The 21,569-nt window shown below is 36.1% G+C and overlaps 1 protein-coding gene across 3 annotated transcripts in view; it reads left to right on the forward strand.

Annotated features, from left to right (window-relative positions):
- Positions 1–21,313, forward strand: part of BRWD3 (bromodomain and WD repeat domain containing 3) — a 135,123-nt gene extending 113,810 nt beyond the window's left edge. The window contains exons 34-41 of one of the 3 annotated variants that reach the window (XM_036439828.2): positions 8,392–8,448; positions 9,827–9,967; positions 12,259–12,333; positions 13,688–13,840; positions 15,756–15,919; positions 16,263–16,360; positions 17,221–17,379; positions 19,815–21,313. In XM_036439828.2, the coding sequence (XP_036295721.1) occupies positions 8,392–8,448; positions 9,827–9,967; positions 12,259–12,333; positions 13,688–13,840; positions 15,756–15,919; positions 16,263–16,360; positions 17,221–17,379; positions 19,815–20,569 (1,602 nt within the window). In that variant the 3' untranslated portion in view covers positions 20,570–21,313. The remainder of the gene's footprint in view (positions 1–8,391; positions 8,449–9,826; positions 9,968–12,258; positions 12,334–13,687; positions 13,841–15,755; positions 15,920–16,262; positions 16,361–17,220; positions 17,380–19,814) is intronic. The other 2 variants (XM_036439829.2, XM_045582376.1) reach the window with 2 other exon arrangements.
- The last annotated feature ends 256 nt before the right edge of the window (positions 21,314–21,569 follow it).

Here is a 21,569-nt window from a genome sequence, read left to right on the forward strand (position 1 = left end):
TCTGACTATAAAATATTGTATTATTAGAGTTAAATGTTATTTACAGAATAGAAACTTAAATATGTGAATTAGGTGTTATCCTCCTAAAACTAATGAAAAATTTACCATTCTAAGTCCTGATATTTTCTCTGCCCTTTCACATAAGTACATTTTTATTACTATTATTATTTTTTATTAATGTATTGGGGTGACATTGGTCAACATGAACAAATAGGTTTCAGGCATGGGTTTCTATGTTATAAGATTTGTATATTGTACCCTGTGCCCTCCACCTGAAGTCCAATATTCTGTCACCATATATTAGGACCCCCTTTTTGCAGGCAACATGAGTCTAAATATGTAAACCCTAAAAACTCCACCAAAAACTATTAGAAACAATATACAAATACAGTAAAGTTGCAGTATACAAAATTAATGTAGAAAAATCCATTGCCTTCCTGTATATTAACAGGAAAAGAAATGAAAAAATTATTTGCAGTTGCGACCAAAAGAATAAAATAACTAGAATGAACTTTTAATGAAGAATGTAAAAGACCTGCAAACTGAAAATTAAAAGCATTATTAAAAGAGATTGGAAAAGATGGGAAAAATATCTCGTGTTCATGGATCAGAAGCATTAACAGAACTCAAATGGCCATATTATCCAAACAATAAACAGATTTAATACAATCCTCATCAGAATCCCAATGTCATTTTTTTTAAAGAAATAAAGTGAGAAATTATCAAATTTGTATGGAACCACAAAAGACCTCAAATAATCAAAGCAATCCCGAGAAAAAGAATTAAGGTGGAGGTAGAATGCTACCTGACTTCACATTATACATAAGTACATTTTGACTCAGGGTTTCATGTAGCAAGAATTTCTCCACAGAGTAATCGCTACTTGATTAAAATAGAAAATAAAAGTAGAATATAAATCAACAACTTTATCTTTTTTGATGAGAACATTTAAGTTCTACTTTCTTAGCAAATTTTAATTATACAATGCAGTCTTATTAATATAGTCACCATGTTTTTTTAGATCCTTAGACCTTATTCATCTTATAGCTGTAAGTTTGTACCCTTTTACCAATCTCTTCCTGTTTCCCCTACTATCCAATCCTTGGCACTATTTGTCTTTCTCTGTCATTCTTACTTTACTTAGCATAATGCCCTCGGGGTCCATTCACTTTGTCACAAATGGCAAGATTACCTTTTTTCTCAAAGATGAATTATATTCCATTTGGTGTGTGTGCATAACATATCAATCACACTTTCTTTTTTTAAGTTTGCATTCTTTTATTTTTCTGTCATAAACAATAGAACACAGACTACAGTGATGCTTTTATTGTTGTTTTATCTTTATTTATTTTTAATTTATCTTTATTGTAAAAGTATTGTGGCTGTCCCTTTGTTTCCCCTACATTGACCCTATCCACCCTGCTTCCGTCCCCTTTCCATGCATTCCCCACACTATTGTCAGTCCATGGGATATGCATATTAGTTCATCAGTTAACCTCTTCCCAAATCTTGTCCTTCCCTCTGAAATACAACACTTTGTTGCATACTTCAATGTCTCTGGATCTTTTTTTGTTCATCAATTCATTTTGCTCATTAGATTCCACATATAAGTGAGATCATGTGATAACTTGTCTTTCCCTGACTGGCTTATTACACTTAGCATAATACTCTCAAGGTCCTTCAATGCTGTCACAAAGAATAAAAGACCCTTTCTTTTTATCGCTGCATAGTATTCCATGGTATAAATGTACCACTTCTTTTTTTATCCAGTCTTCTACTGATGAGCACTTGAGTTGTTTTCAGATCTTAGCTATTGCAAATTGTGCTGCTATGAACATAGGGGTGCATATAATATTTCTGATATGTGATTTGGATTTCTTAGGATATATTCCTAGAAGTGGGATCACTAGGTCATATGGCAGTTCCACTTTTAAGTGTTTGAGGAAACTCCATAATCTTTTCCACAGTGGCTGCACCAATCTTCATTCCCACCAACAATACGCTAGGGTTCCATTTTTTCCACATCCTCAACAGTTCTTATTGCTTGTTGATTCATTGATGGTAGCCACTCTGACATGGGTGAGGTGTGGTCGTAATTTGCATCTCTCTGATGATTAGTGAAGTTGAACATATTTTCATAATGTCTCTTGGCTATCAGTGTGTCCTCTTAGGAGAACTGTCTATTTAGGTCCTTTGCCCATTTTAGATTGGACCCTTATCAGATATATCATTGTCAATATGCGTTCCCATTCAGTGGGTTCCTTTTTCTTTTTGTTGGTGGTTGTTGTTGTGTTTGTTTTTTTGTTTGTTTGTTCGTTTGTTTTGCTTTGTGAAAGCTTTTCATTTTGATGTAGTCCCATTTGTTGTGTTTTTCCTTTGTTTTCCTTGTCCAAGGAGATATATTGGCAAAGATATTGGTATGAGAGATGTCTGAGATTTTATTGCCTATGCTTCCTTCAAGGATTTTTATAGTTTTTTTGACTTACATTTAATGTTTTATGTGTTTGAGTTTATTCTTATGTGTGGTGTAAGTTGGTGGTCCAGTTTCATTTTTTTCACATGTATCTGTCCAATTTTCTCAACACCATTATTGAAGAGACTGCTTTTGTCCCTTATGTGTTCTTATCTCCTTTGTTGACCATAAAGACATGAATTTATTTCTGCGCTATCTATTATGTTCCAGATCTGTATGCCTGTACAGTACTGTATGCCAGTATGAGGCTGTTTTAATTATTATAGCCTTGTAATATATTTTGATATAGGTAGTATAATACCTCAAACTTTGTTTTTTGTTCTCAGTGTTGCTGAGGCTATTTGGGTTTTTTTTTTTTCTTTCCCTATAAATTTCTGGAATGTTTGTTGTTCATTATGTTCCAAATATGAGTGAGACCATGTGACATTTATCTTTCTCTACTTCACTTAGCATAATACTCTCCAGCTTCATCTATGCTGTTGCAAATGGTAGGAGTTCCTTCCTTTTTATTGTAGCATAGCATTCCATTGCATAGATGTACCATAGTTTTTTAATTCCCTCATCTGCTGATGAACACTTAGGCTGATTCTAAATCTTAACTATTGTGAATTGTGCTGCTATGAACATAGGGGTGCATATATCCTTTCTGATTGGGGTTTCTGGTTTCTTGAGATATATTCCTAGAAGTGGGACCACTGAGTCAAATGGGAGTTCCATTTTCAGTTTTTTGAGGAAACTCCATACTGTTCTCCACAGTGGCTGCACCAGTTTGCATTCCCACCAGCAGTGCAGCAGTGTTCCTTTTTCTCCACATCCTCCCCAGCACTTCACATTTTTTGATTTGTTGATGATTGCCATTCTTACAGGTGTGAGGTAGTATATCATTGCTGTTTTGATTCGCGTATCTCAGATAATTAGTCACTTTGAGCATATTTTTATATGTCTCTTGGCCTTCTGTATGTCCTCTTTCGGAAAGTGTCTATTTAGGTCCTTTGTCCATTTTTTGATTGGATAGTTTATCTTCCTTTTGTTAAGTTGTATGTGTTCCCTGTAAATTTTGGAGATTAAATCCTTATTGGAGATAACATTGGCAAATATGTCTCCCATGTACTAGGCTCTCTTATTGTTTTGTTTATGGTTTCTTTTGCTGTGCAGAAGCTTTTTATTTTGATGTAGTCCCACTTGTTTATTTTCTCCTTAGTTTCCATTGCCGTGGGAGCTGTATTGGTAAAGATTTTGCTACAACGTATTTCTGATGTTTTGCTACCTATGGATTCCTCTAAGATTTTTATTGTTTCCCACCTTATGTTTAAGTCCTTTATCCATTTTGAGTTTATTTTTGTGTATGGTGTAAGTAGGTGGTCTAGCTTCATTTTTGGCATGTATCTGTCTGATTTTCCCAGCACCATTTATTGAAGAGACTATTTTGACACCATTGTATCCTCTTGCCTCCTTTTAAATATTAATTGGGCATAATGGCTTGGGTCGACTTTTGGGTTTTCTGTTCCATTGGTCTATATGTCTGTTCTTGTGCCAGTACCCAGCAGTTTTGTGAACAGTGGCTTTATAATATAGCTTGATATCTGGTATTGTGATCCCTTTAACTTTGTTCTTCTTTCTCAGAATTGCTGTGGCTATTCAGAATATTTTTTTTATTCCAGATGAATTTTTGGGGAGTTTGTTCTATGTCTGTGAAATATTTTTTTAGTATCTGAATGGGGATTGCATTGAATCTATAGATTGCTTTGGGTAGTGTGGACATTTTAATGATGTTGATTTACCTATCCATGAACATAGTTTATTCTTCCATTTGTTTATGTCTTCCTCTATCTCTTTTCAATATCCTGTAATTTTCCCAGTATAGGTCTTCTGCCTCCTTCGTTAAGTATTTTCCTAGGTATCTTAATTTTTTTTTGTTCCAGTGGTAAATGGGGATTGCTGGTTTTTTTTGTTTGTTTGTTCGTTTTTGTTTTTGTTTTACTTCCTCTTTCTGGGAGTTCATTACTGGTAGATATAAAAACCATAGATTTCTGGGTATTAATTTTGTATCCTACAGCATTGCCAGATTAATTTATTAAGTCTAGTAGTTTTTTGATGGAGCCTTTGGGGTTTTCTATGTACAATACCATGTTACCTGCAAATAATGACAGTTTTACTTCTTTTCCAGTTTGGATGCCTTTTATTTCTTCTTCTTGTCTAATCGCTATGGGCAGTACTTCCAGTACAAGGGTGGTAAAAGTGGGCATTCCTTTCTTATTCCTGTTCTTAGGGGAAATGGTTTTAGTTTTTGCCTGTTGAGTATGATGTTGGCTGTAGATTGTTATACATGGCCTTTATCATGTTGAGATATGTTCCCTCTTTTCCTACTTTGCTGAGAGTTTTTATCAAAAATGCGTGTTGTGTTTTGTTGAATGCTTTTTCAGTGTCTATTAATATAATCATCTGTTTTGTCTTTTCAATTTGTTTATGTGATGTATCATGTGTATTGATTTGTGAATATTGTACCAGCCTTGCATCGCTGAAAAAAATCCCACTTGATCATGGTATATGATCTTTTTAATATATTACCGGATGCGATTTGCTAATATTTTGTTGAAGATTTTAGCACCTATGTTCATCAGTGATGTTGGACTGTAATTCTCTTCCTTTATTGGTTTTTTGAATTAGGATAATGCTGGCCTCATAAAAAGAGTTTGAAAGTGTTCCTTCCTCTGGGATTTTCTGAAATACTTTGAGGAGTAGTTGTTAGTTTTTCTTTGAATTTGTGGTACAACTTCCTGTGAAGCTGTCCAGACCTGGGCTTTTGTTTGGTGGGAGTTTACTGTTCTATTTCATCAGTTGTTATTGGCCTATTCAGGTTTTTTATTCTTCCTTATTCAGTTTTGGGAGATTTTATTTTTCTAGGAATTTGTCTATTTTATCCACATTGTTCAGCTTGTTGGCATATAATTGTTCATAGTATTTTCTTATAATCCAAACATTTCAGCATCTCCAACCTTACCAGCCTCTAGATGGCTTCTCTTGTAAATGCTTGGTTATTATAGATATTTAAGTTCATCCAGTCTTCAGTTGGTCATTCAGGTTGATTGCTCTATTTAGTTGTAAATGCAGTTTGACACCTACTCTGCAGCCATGTTGGAAACGCTTTATTTTATTGATGGTTTCTTTTGCTGTGTAGAAAAGCTTTTTAGTTTGATTTTGCCCCACCTGTTTATTTTTGCTTTGGTTGCCTTTTTCTTTGCCATGGTTGCCTTTTAATTTTTTGTCAAATACTAAAAATAATTTCTAAGATCTTTGTCAAGGAGCTTACCATGTGTGCTTTTAGGAGTTTTATGTCTTACATTAAAGTTTTTATTTTATTTTGAGCTGAGATTTATGTATGGTGTAAGAGAGGGTCTAATTTCTTTCTTTTTTTTGCATATGGATATCTCATTTTCGGAGCATAATTTATTGAAAAAATATTCTTTCCCCATTGTATACTCTTTCTCCCTTTGTTGTAAGCTAATTCACTATATTTGCATGGGCTTATTTCTGTGCTTTCTCTTCTATGTATCTATTTTTCTTTTGCCAGTACCATACTGTTTTGATTACTATAGCTTTGCAATATACTTTGAAATTAGGGAGTATGATGCCTACATCTTTTTTTTTTTTTTTTTTTTGGTCTCCAGATTGCTTTAGCTATTAGGAGTCTTTTATTGTGATTCATATATATTTTAGAAGTGCTTTCTTTTTCCTATTTCTGTGAAAAACGTCATTATAATTTGATAAGGTTGCATTGGATCTATAGATTATTTTTGGGTAGCATGGACATTTTAACAGTATTATTTCATATAATCTATGAGCAAAGTACCTTTCCATTTACTTGCATAGTCTTCAATTTCTTTTATCATTATTTTATACATTTCAGTATATAATCGATGTTTCAACGTTTTTAGGTATTCTATTGTTTTTCATGAAATTTTAGATGGGATTATTTTTTTAATTTCACTATTATTGTCTAGAAACACAACTTTGTATTATTTTGTATCCTGCAACTTAACTAATTTTGTTTTAGTTCTAATGATTTCTTGGTATAGTCTTTAGGGCTTATATATGTAACTAGAGGCCCAATGCACAAAATTTGTGCAAGGGGCTTGGGCCTTGGAGCCCCAGTTGCCTCGGCCCTCATAGCCTCACTTTGTCTGGAAGGTCATCCAGACGGTCATCCGGAAGGTTGTTCTGCTACTCGGTCTAATTAGAATATTAGCTCTTTATTATATAGGATATGTTATCTGCTAATAGAGATAGTTTTACTTTGACCTTTCTGATTTAGATGCCTTTGCTTTTTTGGCCTACTCACTCTAGCTAGGACTTTCAGTACTATCTTTATATATACCAGAAAAAACAACCGAACGACCAATTGCTATGACATGCACTGATCACCAGGGGGTAGACACTAGATGCAAGAGCTGCCCTCTAGTGGTCAGTGCACTTCCACAGGCAATCTCCCACATCCGGCTGGCCCCAATTGTGCAGAAATTCATGCACCGGACCTCTAGTGTTAAATAAAAGTAGCTAGAGTGGGCATCTTTATCATGTTTCTGATCTTCGAGGAAAAGCTTTTAGCTTTTCACTGCTGACCATGAGGTTAGCTGATGGCTTGTCATATATGGCCTTTATTATATTGAGGCTGGTTTCCTCCTCTATACCTATTTTTTTGAGAGGGTGTTTTTTTTTATGGATGAATATTACTCCTCAGAGTGATACTCCTTGGATTATGATAGAAAATTAAAGGTAACATGTAATTCAGCAACTTTATTTATTAGACTAGAGGGCCGGTACATGAAATTCATACATGTCCCTCAGCCTAGTCTGTACCCTCTCCAATCTGGGATCCCTCTCACAATCCAGGACTGCTGGCTCCCAACTGCTCGCCTACCTCCCTGCCTGATTGCCTCTAACCACTTCTGCCTGCCAGCCTGATCACCCCTTAAACACTCCCCTGCCAACCTGATCAATGCCTAACTGCTACCCTGCCAGCCCAATTGCTCCTAACTGCCTTCCCCTGCCAGCCTGGTCACCCCTAACTGTCCTCCCCTGTAGGTCTGGTTGCCTCCAACTGCCCTCCCAAGCTGGCCCAGTCACCCCTAACTGCCCTCCATTGTCAGCCTGGTTGCCCCTATCTGCCCTCCCCTGTAGGTCTGGTCCCTCCCAACTGCCCTCCCCGGCTGGCCCGCTTGCCTACAACTGTACTCTCCTGCCAGTCATCTTGTGGCAGCCATATTGTATCCACATGGGGACAGCCATCTTTGGTCACATGGGGGCAGCCATCTTGTGTGTTCGAGTGATGATCAATTTGCATATTACCTCTTTATTATATAGGATGAGAGTACCAGTAGCTCATTAGCTATTTTTTTTCCTCCTAGGCATTACCTATGTGGTTTAACATCACAAGGTGGTGTGTGGGCCTTGCCTCTGTGTACTAAAAAATTACCCCTCAGAAGGATACTTAACTGAATCTTAGGTTTTAATGCACATTCATATTTTCCCTGTAGGTAACAGATAGATTTCTTGATATATCAAAAGACTAATCATGAGTAATTCATTGTTATAGTATATTAATTTAGCATTTCATATAGAGTAAGTTTTGTTTAGATACTAACATTTAGGTACAAGTTCAGATACCAATCACCATATTTTTTTTCCTTATTTCATATTCTGATTTAAAGAAAAACCCTGCTTACTCTTCTAGTGTATTTTTCAGCTTATATACAACACATAGTCAGTATTTGGAGTCAATGTTCCTCCAGCCTTTGTTCTGCTGTCTGCTATAATGAGGGAGTTAATTATGATTGTATTTATTTCTTTGTAAGTGTTAATCTAATTTATAATATTTTGAATGTAACTTAGCATCTCTCTCTCTTCCTTTTTAATTTTAGGATACAGAAATGGTTGATTTAGATTCAGATGGCCCTGGTACTTCATCTGGCAGAAGGGTGAGTGAATAAATGATAAGAAATTTTTATGTTTCTTGTGTGAGGGATCCCTAAGGCCAATTCCAAATGTTTGAAAACTTTCTAGAAACACTCAAAGTACTCAGAGTGTGTGTGTGTGTGTGTGTGTGTGTGTGTGTGTGTTAGAAACCCGGTGCATTAATTGGTGCATGGGTGTGGTCCGGCCAGCCTGGCCAGGGAGAAGGGACATGGGTTGTTGGCCAGCATTCCTGCTGGTTGAACTCCTGGTCGGGGGACAATTTGCATATTTGCCTTTTATTATAGGATATACACTGATTGGCCATATTATTATATGTTCAGAGATCATAATAATCTGGCCACTCGGTGTATAGTTGTTACTCATTGCTGAGTTTTATTGCCGTGACTCATTAAGGATAGATAGCTGGATCACAGGGGAAAAGACATAGGCAAAGTCAGAAAAACCCATGTGCAGGGTTTTTTGTGCTCTCTTCCTTATTTAAGGGGCCACACAGAGCATAATCTTTCCTTAGCAATGAAAATGTAGCAGTGTGTGCCTGATTAAATAATCAGTCCATAAAGAATTTATTGAGAGCTGGTTGTTTAGGCACCATCTGACTAGTATGTGCCAAGATTCCAGAATTCCAGAAACCAAGAAAAGTTTCAGAAACCAGGTGTTCAACACAGATCACATTGTATAATGTAGATAGAGCAGACCACATTTATTATTTTGAAAACAGTTCAAGTGCCAAGTTCCCAGATGTCAGTCATGGGCCAAACTTATAAGCAAGCCATACTAATGATAGCAGCTTCAGGTCTGTTCTGTTAACTCTCTACTGCATACTTTTTCTCTATAATAATTAAATATTTGTTCTACATGAGGGGGAAATTTTCTTTGAAATACTAAAAAAGATCATATAAAGAAGGCATCAAATGGTAAAGGCTAGCATTTATCATGACCATAAATTATGTGTGTGTGTGTGTGTGTGTGTGTGTGTGTGTGTATTTTGAGAAGATTATGGGATTATGATGCCATAGTCAGGTACACTTAACTAACAGCAAATATTAAATATTTTTGGCCTTGTGGAAGAAAAATAATGTGTTCCCCTGTGTTTATTTGAGATACTAATTTTCTTAAAATAAAAATTCACAATAATGTAATTCTTGCTATTTTCATGGATATATCTACTTTTTAATTTGTTTATATTTTTCCAGTGAAAATTATGTCTAATTTAAACTTAGACTTACTTGTTATCAAAGATATAAGCACGAGAACTTCAATTAATTTTAAGTAGTTTAGCTGTTCCATCTTACATTGACATATTAACATTAGAAAAACAGGAGAAAATTAATGAAGAGTGAAGAAACGAGCTTTTAGTTATTATTCTATTAAAATCTACAGGTCAAATGCCGAGGCAGAAAACAGTCCTTAAAATCTAATCCGGATGCTTGGAGAAAACAATGCAAAGAACTTTTGAGCCTCATTTATGAACGTGAAGACTCAGAGCCATTTCGACAGCCAGCTGATCATCTTTCTCTCCCAGTAAGTGTGCAGTTTAAATAGTTGCCAATATGTAATTTCCCATAAATGTCTGCTAAGATCTAGTTAAGAGCCACTTTTCACCTTCCTTCCTACCATCTTTCTCCCACCTTGCTTGCTTCTCTTCCTTTTTTTACTTTTTTTATTCCTCCCTCCCTCCCTCCCTCTTTCCTTCTTTCTCTCCCTTCTTCCTTCCTTCCTTCTCTCCCTCTCTTCCTTCCCTCCCTTCCTCCCTCCCTCCGTCTCTTCCTTCCTTCCTTCCTTCCTTCCTTCCTGCCTTCCTTCCTTCCTTCCTTCCTTCTTTCCTTCCTTCCGCTTCCTTCTTTGTATATCTTTGAATTGTGAATGTGGGTGATGTGATTAGTCATGACTTGTTAAAATATCTGTCATATACTTTATATGTAAACCAAGGGCATAGTGCATGAATTCATGCACCTTGAAAGGAACTGTGGGCCATGAGGCTACAGTGGGCACAGGGGTGGGTCTTGGCACATCCTCCACACCCCCACCCTGCTCCTCCCACCGCAGCCCCTAATCCCCTCTCAGCTGACTGCGCTAGCCCTGCTTGTACCTGCTGACTGTATGGAGTAATTGGGGCCAGCGCCAGCAGTGGGTATGAGCGGGGCCAGCCCAATTGCTTGGCGCTATCAACAGGTGTGAGTGGTGGCTAATGCCCCAATCACCCCTCCAGAGCAGGGGGAGGTGGAGAAGCCCACAAGGGCAATGGCACTGGTGCCAGGCACTGGCAGTTGGTATAAGCAATGGCTCCATCATCAGCTGCAGGTACTAGTGGCGCCAGAGCTGGCAGTGGGGGCCAGTGGTGGCTCTGTCTCCAGTAGTGGGTGCGAGTGGGGCTGGCACCAGCAGCAGGTGCAGAGGCAGCTGCTGGCCCTGATCACCCCTCAGGAGCAGGGGGAGGTGGAGATGCCCTGATGGGTGATTGGGGATGGCAGCCGCTACCTACATCTGCTGACAACACTGAGCAATTGGGGCCTGCCCCAGGAGCTGGCAGCTAATGCAGGTTAGACTGGCACCAGCAACAGGTGCGAACGCGGGGTGGGACCACGGTGCATGGGAGCAAAGAATTTTTGGTAACCACCCTGATGACAGCGACCAGTTCCCCACCTTGGTCTGGCGCCCCTGCTCACCTGCTCTATTTTCCTGCCATGGCCGACACCTGCCATGTTCTGTGCTCTCCTGCCTGCCATGTTCCACATGCACCTCCTGGTGGTCAGTGCATGTCATAGCCAACAGTTGTTCTGTTGTTTCATTGTTCTGCCATTTTGTCTACTTGCATATTAGTGTTTTCTATAGAGAGATTATACATTTGTAAATCCAATTTTAATCTAAATATCTTTGCCAGTGATATGTTATAGAATTTTACACTTGACACATATAACCAATGTCACCTCAATAAATTTAAGTTAAAAAATAAAAAATATCTTTGCAATATCCTGCTTTTATTTTGGATATTTGTTTAATATGTTTTACTAACTTATAATACACTTCTACATACTGCAGACCTTTGGTTACATGTGTCAGCCTTAAGTGTTAATAATATATGTTATTTTACACTTAATTTATGTTAATAATTTAAATATGTTATCCAATATTTCACTTAGGTAACCAACATACCATATTAATTTTCATCAAAGATCTAAGCACAAGAACTTTAATTGTAGGATTTCTTTTCTAATAGTGTTATCTATTTATATATTGAATAACCTTTTAGTATTAATAGTAAATCTTATGAGGGAGGAAGAGACTGAACATAAACCGTGCACTTATGGATGAGGACAATGGGGAATGGGGAGGGGGCAGAGGGTGGGGTGGGAACCTGGTGGAGGGGGGAAGAAATGAGGAACCTTTGTAATAATATGAACAATAAAGATTGATTAAAAAAAATAGTAAATCTTATTTTAACATATTCAGAGAAAAGGTATAGCACTATTTCAGAAATACATCAGACCATCCTCTGAAATTAGTAAACATCAATAGTTTCTACAATACTATACAGATTTAAATTGGGAAAAATATTATTCCAATAGTAAACAAGATTATGTTTCATAAAGCTTTTTTGTTCTTTTGTATGGAGTTTGGGTAGAATAAATTAGTCTTGTGTTTTCATAGTAGAGGAACGTGATGAATGTAAACTTCCTTCATCTTAAAGTACAATCTGTAAAAACATTCTTCCTATTTATGGATCTTTGAACTTTAAATAATAATTGTATTCCAATTCTTAATGTTTTGTTGTGGTGGTCTAGAAACACAATATATGTTCTTTACCCTTATAGGGCCATCAAGAGCAAGAGGGAGAGCCCTCAGGGTCAAATGCTCTAGAAAGACAACAAGATCCATCTCTCTCTGAGGTAGGCCTAGTAATCTCTTTAAAGACACATACTGGTTATTTTTATGTAGTTTTACTTCTTAAAATATCCATACTATAAATAAAACTTTTATAATTTGCAAAGTTATTTTCCAACTCTGCCCACTCCCTTTTTATCCTTGATATTTTTAGTAGTTTATTTTTCTTTTAAATCAGCACGTGTTCTCAGGAGGGATCTTTGTATACTATCTGTATATGTGGTAGACGTTTACTTGTTTCTGTAGATCTAAAGCTACCGTAGCATAGTAGAAATCATCAACTGTACAATATAATTATGTCTGTATTGCAGCTGATTATTCCCACTGGAATTCATCATACTACACAAAGTTCCAATCTTTTTATTCTATTAAAATCTTTATATCTATAAGCCCTGCTGTGTTGTAGTACTTTTGATTTTTATGATTTAAGCCAACATTTTTAAAAAGACATATTAAGAGCAATTGTGGTTTCTCATACTTAGAAAAATATTTTTCATTTTTATATCTTTCCTCTGTCCCTTCTTCTGGTTCTCTGGTTATTTCTTCAAGAGAAATGTGGTGATTTAATTCTTAATGTTTCTAAATAGTATGAGGGATCTAATACCAACAATGGCTTTTACTCCAAAATATATTCTTTTATTAATGGTTGTGATCTGTTAGGTATATTACGTACATTGCAAGTGCACTTCCATAGGATAACTCTAGAAAGATCTTAACTGGACTTGAGAGATATAGGTTAAATAAAATCTTTTCCCTACTCTAAATAAAAATCAAACTAATTTTTAATATATGAAAATGAAGTTCTTAGATTAAGCAAAATCATCACATTTATTGAAATCAGAATGATAAAAGAGAGAATCACAGGCATGGCCAATTTAACTTTCACTTTCAACTAATGACATCTTAGAATGCCCTCATAGCTGGGAATGTCTTAGAAATATGTACTAGCTAATTGGTGACATGGAACTGTTTAATTGTATGAGAATTATCCCATCCTCTACTTTCATTGAGCAGTTTGCCAGGGGAGTGGGGTTATTTCAGCCTTTAAGGAAGAAATAAAATTTTATATTGTGGACTCTGTATGTAAACTTCCTTCATCCAGGGATGAAGCCAGTGGCTATGGATTTTCTTTTCTGCTTCTAGAGAGAGTCATATGGTTATGGATTGCACAGGGAGTGCTAAGACCCTCCCATACCCCCTACTGTTTTTGTGAGCCAACAGAAGAGTTGTTGAGGGTTGGCAGCAGGTTGAAAAACAGTCTATTTCATAGTGACTTGATGATGCAAATCTTAGTCCCATTGTATTATTATACATAGTATTGTTACTCAGCCTTTGTATTTAATAACGCATTCTTTGTAGGATTATCAAGGTGTTATAGACAATCCTATGGACTTCAGCACTGTGAAAGAAACTCTGGAAGCAGGAAACTATGGTAGTCCTCTGGAATTTTATAAGGATGTTCGCCAAATATTCAGCAACTCCAAAACTTATACCTCTAATAAAAAATCAAGGGTATGTAAAACCTCTTATTAGGTGGATTGATTCTCTAAGCATCTTGTTATATATAGCAAACAGCCTTTTCTTTCATCAGTTTTAAAATTGCTAAAAAAGTATATACCACAATTCTGACATCGCTACTAAAGTTTGGTTCTCAGTGTTTCCTGACAGTTTATTAGGCATGCATAAAGACACATTTAGCAGTCATTCTGGAATTAAGCACCTCTTTTTCTTTTTTCTCCTACCTGCCTCATCTTTGTTTTTTATTTAATATTTTATACCTTCCAGAGAGAGGTCAAGGGATGGAGAGCTAGTAATTAAGTACCCTTTAATATGTCCAATAAATAACTTTATAAATAAGAGGGGTTAACAGTTTTAATTTATATATTTGGATTAGTTCCAAATATTTATATTCTTTTTATTATAACAAACTAGAGGCCCAGTGCAGAAAATTCTATAGGATCAGGCCTAAATGGGCAGTTGGACATCCGTCTCACAATCCAGGACTGCTGGCTCCCAACTGCTAACCTGCCTGCCTTCCTAATTGCTCCTAACCTCTTCTGCCTGCCAGCCTGATCACTCCCTAACCACTCCCCTGCCAACCTGAATAATGCCTAACTGCCCTCCCTTGTAGGCCTGGTCACCCCTAACTGCCCTCCCCTGCATGCCTGGTCCCCCCAACTGCTCTCCCCTGCAGGCCTGGGTTCCCCCAACTGCCCTTCCCTGCAGGCCCAATCACCCCCAACTTTTCTCCTCTGCCAGCCTGGTCACCCCTAACTGCCCTCCCCTTTAGGCTTGATTGCCCCAACTGCCCTCCCTTGCAGGCCTGGTCCCTCCCAAATGCCCTCCTCTGCTGGCCATCTTGTGGCAGCCATCTTGTGACCACATGGGGGCAGCCATCTTGTGTGTTGGAATGATGGTCAATTTGCATATTACGCTTATTTGATAGGATGACCACTTGGAGCAGCCATCTTGTGTGTTGGGGTGGTGGTCAATTTGCATATTACTCTTTTATTTGATATGATAGTGAACCAAATTGGGAAGTTACAACTCTGTATTTGTACTCACATTTAGTACTTCTATGTTTTTTCAGAAATTAAATATTTTGAGAACAAAACAGTACTGCTAATAATTTTTGTGTTTTGTAATCACTGGTATATTATTAACTTTTAAATAAGTTCCACAATAGGTATATAACTTGCCTACTTTCAACTCATATAAAATGAATTTTCATCAATTTCTGTAGGCATAATTTTTTCACATTTGATTTTATTTCCTACACTTATTATATTCGCATATGCTTATATATTTAAAACAGATTTTATACTTTGAAACTTTTTAAAACATATATTATGAACCTTTTCCCATGTCATTATTATTCTTTAAAAACAGAAGTTTTAATGTCTCCATGGTATTTTATTATACGGTGGTTTTATGTTATTTCGCAAGCAACATAGTGCTAGAGATTTAGGTTGTTTCTAGTTTTTGACTTTAAATGAATAAAGTTGTGGATAACATATTTAACATACTTTAACATAATTATTTTGTATGTGTAATTCTCAGATATTTTATTAAAATAGATTCCCAGAAGTGAAGTTATTAGCCAAAAAATGTGTATATTTTTAAAGATTTTTTTATACCTATTACAAATTGTCCTTCAGAATTGTTCCTGTTAATAAAAATCCACTGGCAATGTATAGGAATCTTTTTTCTACCCTTCCCAACATTGGATGTTATCTTTTAAAAACCTTTATTAATTTTTGTTTAAAAATGGTATCTTGTTTTAATTATTCAGGAAGAATTTTTTCAAGTGTATGGAAAAATTTTGTACGAAAGAATGATGTTGATAATGGCCCAGGCATGTTTATACATTCTACTTTTTATATAATTGAAGTAGTTACTAAAACAAGACTAATTTCTACTTTTTCAGATCTATAGCATGACACTGAGGTTATCTGCCTTATTTGAAAGTCATATTAAAAACATCATCTCTGAATATAAATCAACAATCCAGAGTCAGAAGAGGAGAAGGCCACGGTACAGAAAACGTCTGAGAAGCAGCAGCAGTTCATTATCAAGTAGCAGAGCTCCTAGGTATATTGCAGTGATGTAGTATTTTACGTTTTCAAAGCATTTTGTGTACATTACCTCATTTCTTAAAGTTTATTGAATAGTTTGTGGGGATCCCAAGATCCAAGAGATTTTTTTAAAGAAATCTTGTACCTGTATAAACATGGAGTTGGTAACCCAAAGCTATGTTAGTATGGGTTTTGTTATACCAAAACCTTTTTGTTTTTTTAATGCTTTAAGTTTAACTTCGTTATATTACCAGTTTGAAGCATTTAACTTAAATTATTGGTCATTTTGTATTATACTGTCTTATCATAATATGATGCTAATAGAAATTTTTTTCACTGTTATATATTTTTACTTGTAGTCCAAAAGGGAAACAGAAACAAATGAAGTTGCAGCCTAAAAATGATCAGAATACCTCAGTGTCTTATGCAAGGACCAGCTCTCCTTTCTCGTCTCCTGGTAAGTGCCTTTAGTGTTGGTGTTATATATTTCAGTTTAATACTGATATTAATGACATAGAAAAGGCAGCATGATTTATACTAGTAGTACAAAGAGCAATGAATTTTTGTATGGCAAAGTTGTGTTTTATTTCCAATTCTTTTCTCTAGCTGTGTAATCTTAGGTTAGATATTAGGCCATAAGAGTAAGTGTCTTCATATTTTAAATGAAGGTGTTAAGACTAGATGAATTTTTAAGTTTCTTAGCTTTAAAGGTCTGTAATTTTATGATTTTTTTTCTATATATTTTATTGATCTTTTACAGAGAGGAAGAGAGAGGGATAGAGAGTTAGAAACATCGATGAGAGAGAAACATTGATCAGCTCCCTCTTGCACACCTCCTACTGGGGATGTGCCCGCAACCAAGGTACATGCCCTTGACCGGAATCGAACCCGGACCTTTCAGTCCACAGGCCAACGCTCCATCCACTGAGCCAAACTGGTTTTGGCTGTAATTTTATGATTTTTAACATCTATTATATCTCAGAGTACTGTCTACAATATATTTGCCAATGTAAGAATTGAGGATTCATTATATAAGGAAGTGTTTTCCTTAGACAACATCTTTAACAGCTTGAACTAAATATTTTGTGTGTGCAATTCTCTGATATTTTTTCCTTGGACAAGTTTTTCTGTTATTCCATCCTTGAAAGCATAATGATGTGATAAAACATTTATTCTCAAAATAGTCATATTTTCTCCAAACAATGCACAAGTTATTACAGTAGCCGAGTGAGATAAAGTTTTAAAAACAGCCTTTTTTTTATAACTTTATTGAAAACATGGTAATTATGTTAACATTACAATCTTTTTAAATGTAAGTTTCAGATACTGCTGAAGGGCTTTCACTATATTTACTTGATGATGAGATGGATGGACCATTTTCTTCGTCGAGCTTCAGTGGATATAGCCGAAGTGGAAATAGCCATGAACCAGGGAAAGCCAAATCATTTCGGAATCGAGTTTTGCCAATTAAACAAGGTAGGAAATAATGATGGACATAGTATTTATTCTTTGTTCCTTTATAATAGCAGATGAATAGTTTAAAAGCTGTTTTATTTAGGTTGTAAAAATTAGCTTGTCCTTATAGTTAGTATTTTAATATTGTCAAATTTGACTCAGACAGGGTTTCATAGTCACAACTAGGAAAAGCCTCTTAACAGATTTCCAAAACTTCCAAACATGTTTTAGTCTTTTAAAATAAAATGTAAAATTAGCCGGGACCGGTTTGGCTCAATGGATAGAGCGTCGGCTTGGGGACTGAAGGGTCCCGGGTTCGATTCCGGTCAAGGGCATGTACCTTGGTTGCGGGCATATCCCCAGTAGGGGGTGTGCAAGAGGCAGCTGATCGATGACTCTCTCTCATCGATGTTTCTAACTCTCTATCTCTCTCCCTTCCTCTCTGTACAAAATCAATAAAATATATTTAAAAAAATTTAAAAAAATAAAAATAAAAAATAAAATAAAATAAAATGTAAAATTAATAGGAACAACTGAATGAAGAGCTCCTTCTTCAATCACATAAAAACCAGAATCTTAGACACATTAAGGATTATTTGTATATTAAACCATATTAATAAAAATGGCAAAAACATCCAAAACCACCTTAAAATAAGTCTCATTTTTTAAAAGCCTACCCCAGTTTTTTAAAAAAGGATTTTGTTGACCAATGAGCCTTCTTTTAATCAACATCTACATCTACCACCTTATTCTGGTTTTCTAGTTACATATAACTAAGATATTCTCTCCCCTCAGAACCTGTTGTCTCAATAATTCAGTGGTTTTCAGACTGTTCTGCCTATTTTTTTCAGTAATCCACAGAGCTACTTCAGGAATTTTCAGAATAGCCTTCTCCGTTCAACCAGGGCACCTTATTATTATCCATGTAATGAGCTTCCATATAACTTTTATTTGTAGAAAAAAATTCACCAATTAAAAAGAAATCACTGACCCAATAATTCATTATCATGTACAATTTTTTTTGTACCATGTCAGGTGACATCATTTATAAACAGCTGAAGGTTATTGTTACGTAGACTTTCTTCTTATATTATACTTAGCCCTATGTTATGGACCTTGAACATGTTCAATGAAACTTCTAATGTGTTCATCTATTTGAATTTTGTGAAGAATAATTGCTATGTTTTTAGAAATACCTTTATAAGATGATGCTCCAACCAATTGAGTCACACTGCTCAGGGCCCACAGCACTCTTTTTAAAATGTAAATCAGATCCTGTCATTTTTCAACTATAAAACTCTTCACTGGCAGTAATCTATTAATCTTTTTTTTTCTCTTCCACTCTAGTTATACTGAGTTTCTATATCCTATGATGTAGTGTTCTTTCCCAGATCTAACTTCACTCAGTTCTTTTTTTTTTTTTTTTAATATATTTTATTGATTTTTTTTACAGAGAGGAAGGGAGAGGGATAGAGAACTAGAAATATCGATGAGAGAGAAACATCGACCAGCTGCCTCCTGCACACCCCTTACCGGGTATGTGCCCGTAACCAATGTACATGCTTATCTGGAATTGAACCTGGGACCCCTCAGTCCACAGACCGACGCTCTATCCATTGAGCCAAACCAGTTTTGGCCATTCAGTTATTTTCTCTTTTTTTTAAATATATTTTATTGATATTTTACAGAGAGGAAGGGAGAGATAGAAATGTCAATGAGAGAGAAACATCGACCAGCTGCCTCTTGCACACCCCCTACCGGGGATGTGCCCACAACCAATGTACATGCCCTTGACCGGAATCGAACCTGGGACCTTTCAGTCCACAGACTGACGCTCTACCACTGAGCCAAACCGGTTTTGGCCATTCAGATATTTTCATAGATACTACCTCTGCAGAAAAGTCTTTCCTATATAAAATATCCCTCAAACATTACATTCACAGTCTATTTTTACCTTCTTTTATTTATAACATGTATTATTAATAAAAATTTTATTATTTTAATTGTTCATTTCATTGTCTAGCAAGTTTTCCCTACTAAAATAAAAATTCAAAGAGCAAGGACTTTGTCTCATAATTGTCACATTTTAAGCTCCAAGCAATGCCTGAACCATAGTAGATAATCAGTAAATATTTATTCAGTGAATGAATGAAATTATTCTGATACACGTTTCCAGATAATTCTTTTTAGAGTTCAAGCCCTTAAAATTTCTGCCTAGCTACTTTATCCTTCCATATCTCCCCACCCTCCTCAGTAAAAGCAATCAGACAAAATCAGAACTTTATCATCTTCATTTCTAACAAATTTAAATTCATACTCCATCACTTCTATGCTTTTACCTCATCCATCTTTTGGTATAAATATTTTTTATAGATTGCTTATGTTACTTTTGAACCTAAATAACCATCTTACTAATGTCAAAGCTTAACTTTAAATAATCATTCATCTTCATTTAGATCACTCCCCTGACAGACCCGTTACAAATGGTGATGGCAGAGAGCCCCGGGCAGGAATGAAGAGAAAACTACTTAGTGCATCGGAAGAAGATGAAAGCATGGGAAGAGAAGACAAAGAAAAGAAAGAATCAAAAGAGAAATCACATTTATCCTCCTCAGAGAGTGGAGAGTTAGGATCCAGTTCGAGTTCTGAAAGTACCTGCGGTTCTGATTCTGATTCTGAATCAACTTCCAGAACAGATCAAGATTATGTAGATGGAGACCATGACTATAGCAAGTTTGTACAAACCAGGCCTAAAAGAAAACTCAGAAAGCAATATGCCAATGGAAAAAGAAACTGGAAAACAAGAGGCACGGGAGGAAGGGGCAGATGGGGGAGATGGGGGAGATGGAGCAGAGGAGGCAGAGGAAGAGGAGGCAGGGGACGAGGGGGGCGAGGAAGAGGGGGAGGTAGTACCAGAGGGAGAGGGAGAGGCAGAGGAGGGAGAGGGGCTTCTAGAGGAGCCACCAGAGCCAAACGTGCACGTATTGCTGATGACGAATTTGATACCATGTTTTCAGGACGTTTCAGTAGACTGCCTCGAATTAAAACAAGAAACCAAGGCAGGAGGACTGTTTTATATAATGATGATTCTGATAATGACAATTTTGTGTCCACTGAAGATCCTCTGAATCTTGGTACATCCAGATCAGGCAGAGTGCGTAAAATGACAGAAAAAGCCAGGGTTAGCCATCTCATGGGATGGAATTATTAACAGTTAAGGAATTTAGAATAATTTAAAAAAAATTCAATGGCCTTCTACTGCAGGGAATTTACCAGGATATCTACAAAGCAAGTTGTGTGGGGACTTATGCTTCCTTTCACATTGGTGCTTTTCCATTATGCCAGTACACATTTGTTTCAAGACTTTTGATCTCCACACCTAATTTGTTCAAACAAGCCTTATTCATTAGGCCTTAAAATTTAAAAAAATTACACACACACACACACACACACACACACACACACCACAGACACACTACAGATTTACTACATTAAAGGAGCGTTCTGCTTCTTAAGAGTAGCATGACATTTTTATCTCAGTAGAATATCCCTCTTTTGCTTTTGTATCACAGAAGTATAGCAGCTTCTTACAGAGTTTTATATAGTTTGTTTTTGCCATTTTGATTCCTGTACCCAGTAATAATAACTTTTGCACAATACACCAATCCTAAAGGCAGCTATTAAATGTTTACAGTTTCTATATTGTAAGAACGATCTGGATTATTTTACTCTTCCCAGGCCAAACTTTCAATAATTGTACTGAACTGAAGTATATATTTATACTACAGTTTTTTTTGGGGGGTGGAGGGATCTTGATATGCTTTTCACTGATTTGCTTAATTCGTGTTAAAGGTGAGAAAGGGTTGGTGCCTTGTAAATATGTAGCAAATCTTTGTGGTGTGTTCTGATGTGTGCATTAACTTTATTAAAAAAGAATACTTGAGGTATCAATCTAGACAAGGTGCCAAATGCAAAAGTTTCTTGCATCCATTTTCTTTTTACTATTATATTTTGTTGCATTAATAGAACTTGTGTAGTTTAAAGGATACCTTAAACATTTGAACAATCCTCATCCACAAAAAAATAACTTCTTTGAATAGTAGCTCAGCTACCTCTATTAACTACAACTACTGGAAACAATAAGGAAAAATAGATACAATTATTCATTGACTAAGGAGAAATAGAACAAGCTTGATGAAAATAAATATTCA

This window comes from Pipistrellus kuhlii, unplaced genomic scaffold, assembly GCF_014108245.1.
Source record: "Pipistrellus kuhlii isolate mPipKuh1 unplaced genomic scaffold, mPipKuh1.p scaffold_m20_p_16, whole genome shotgun sequence".
Classification (NCBI taxonomy): Eukaryota; Metazoa; Chordata; class Mammalia; order Chiroptera; family Vespertilionidae; genus Pipistrellus; species Pipistrellus kuhlii.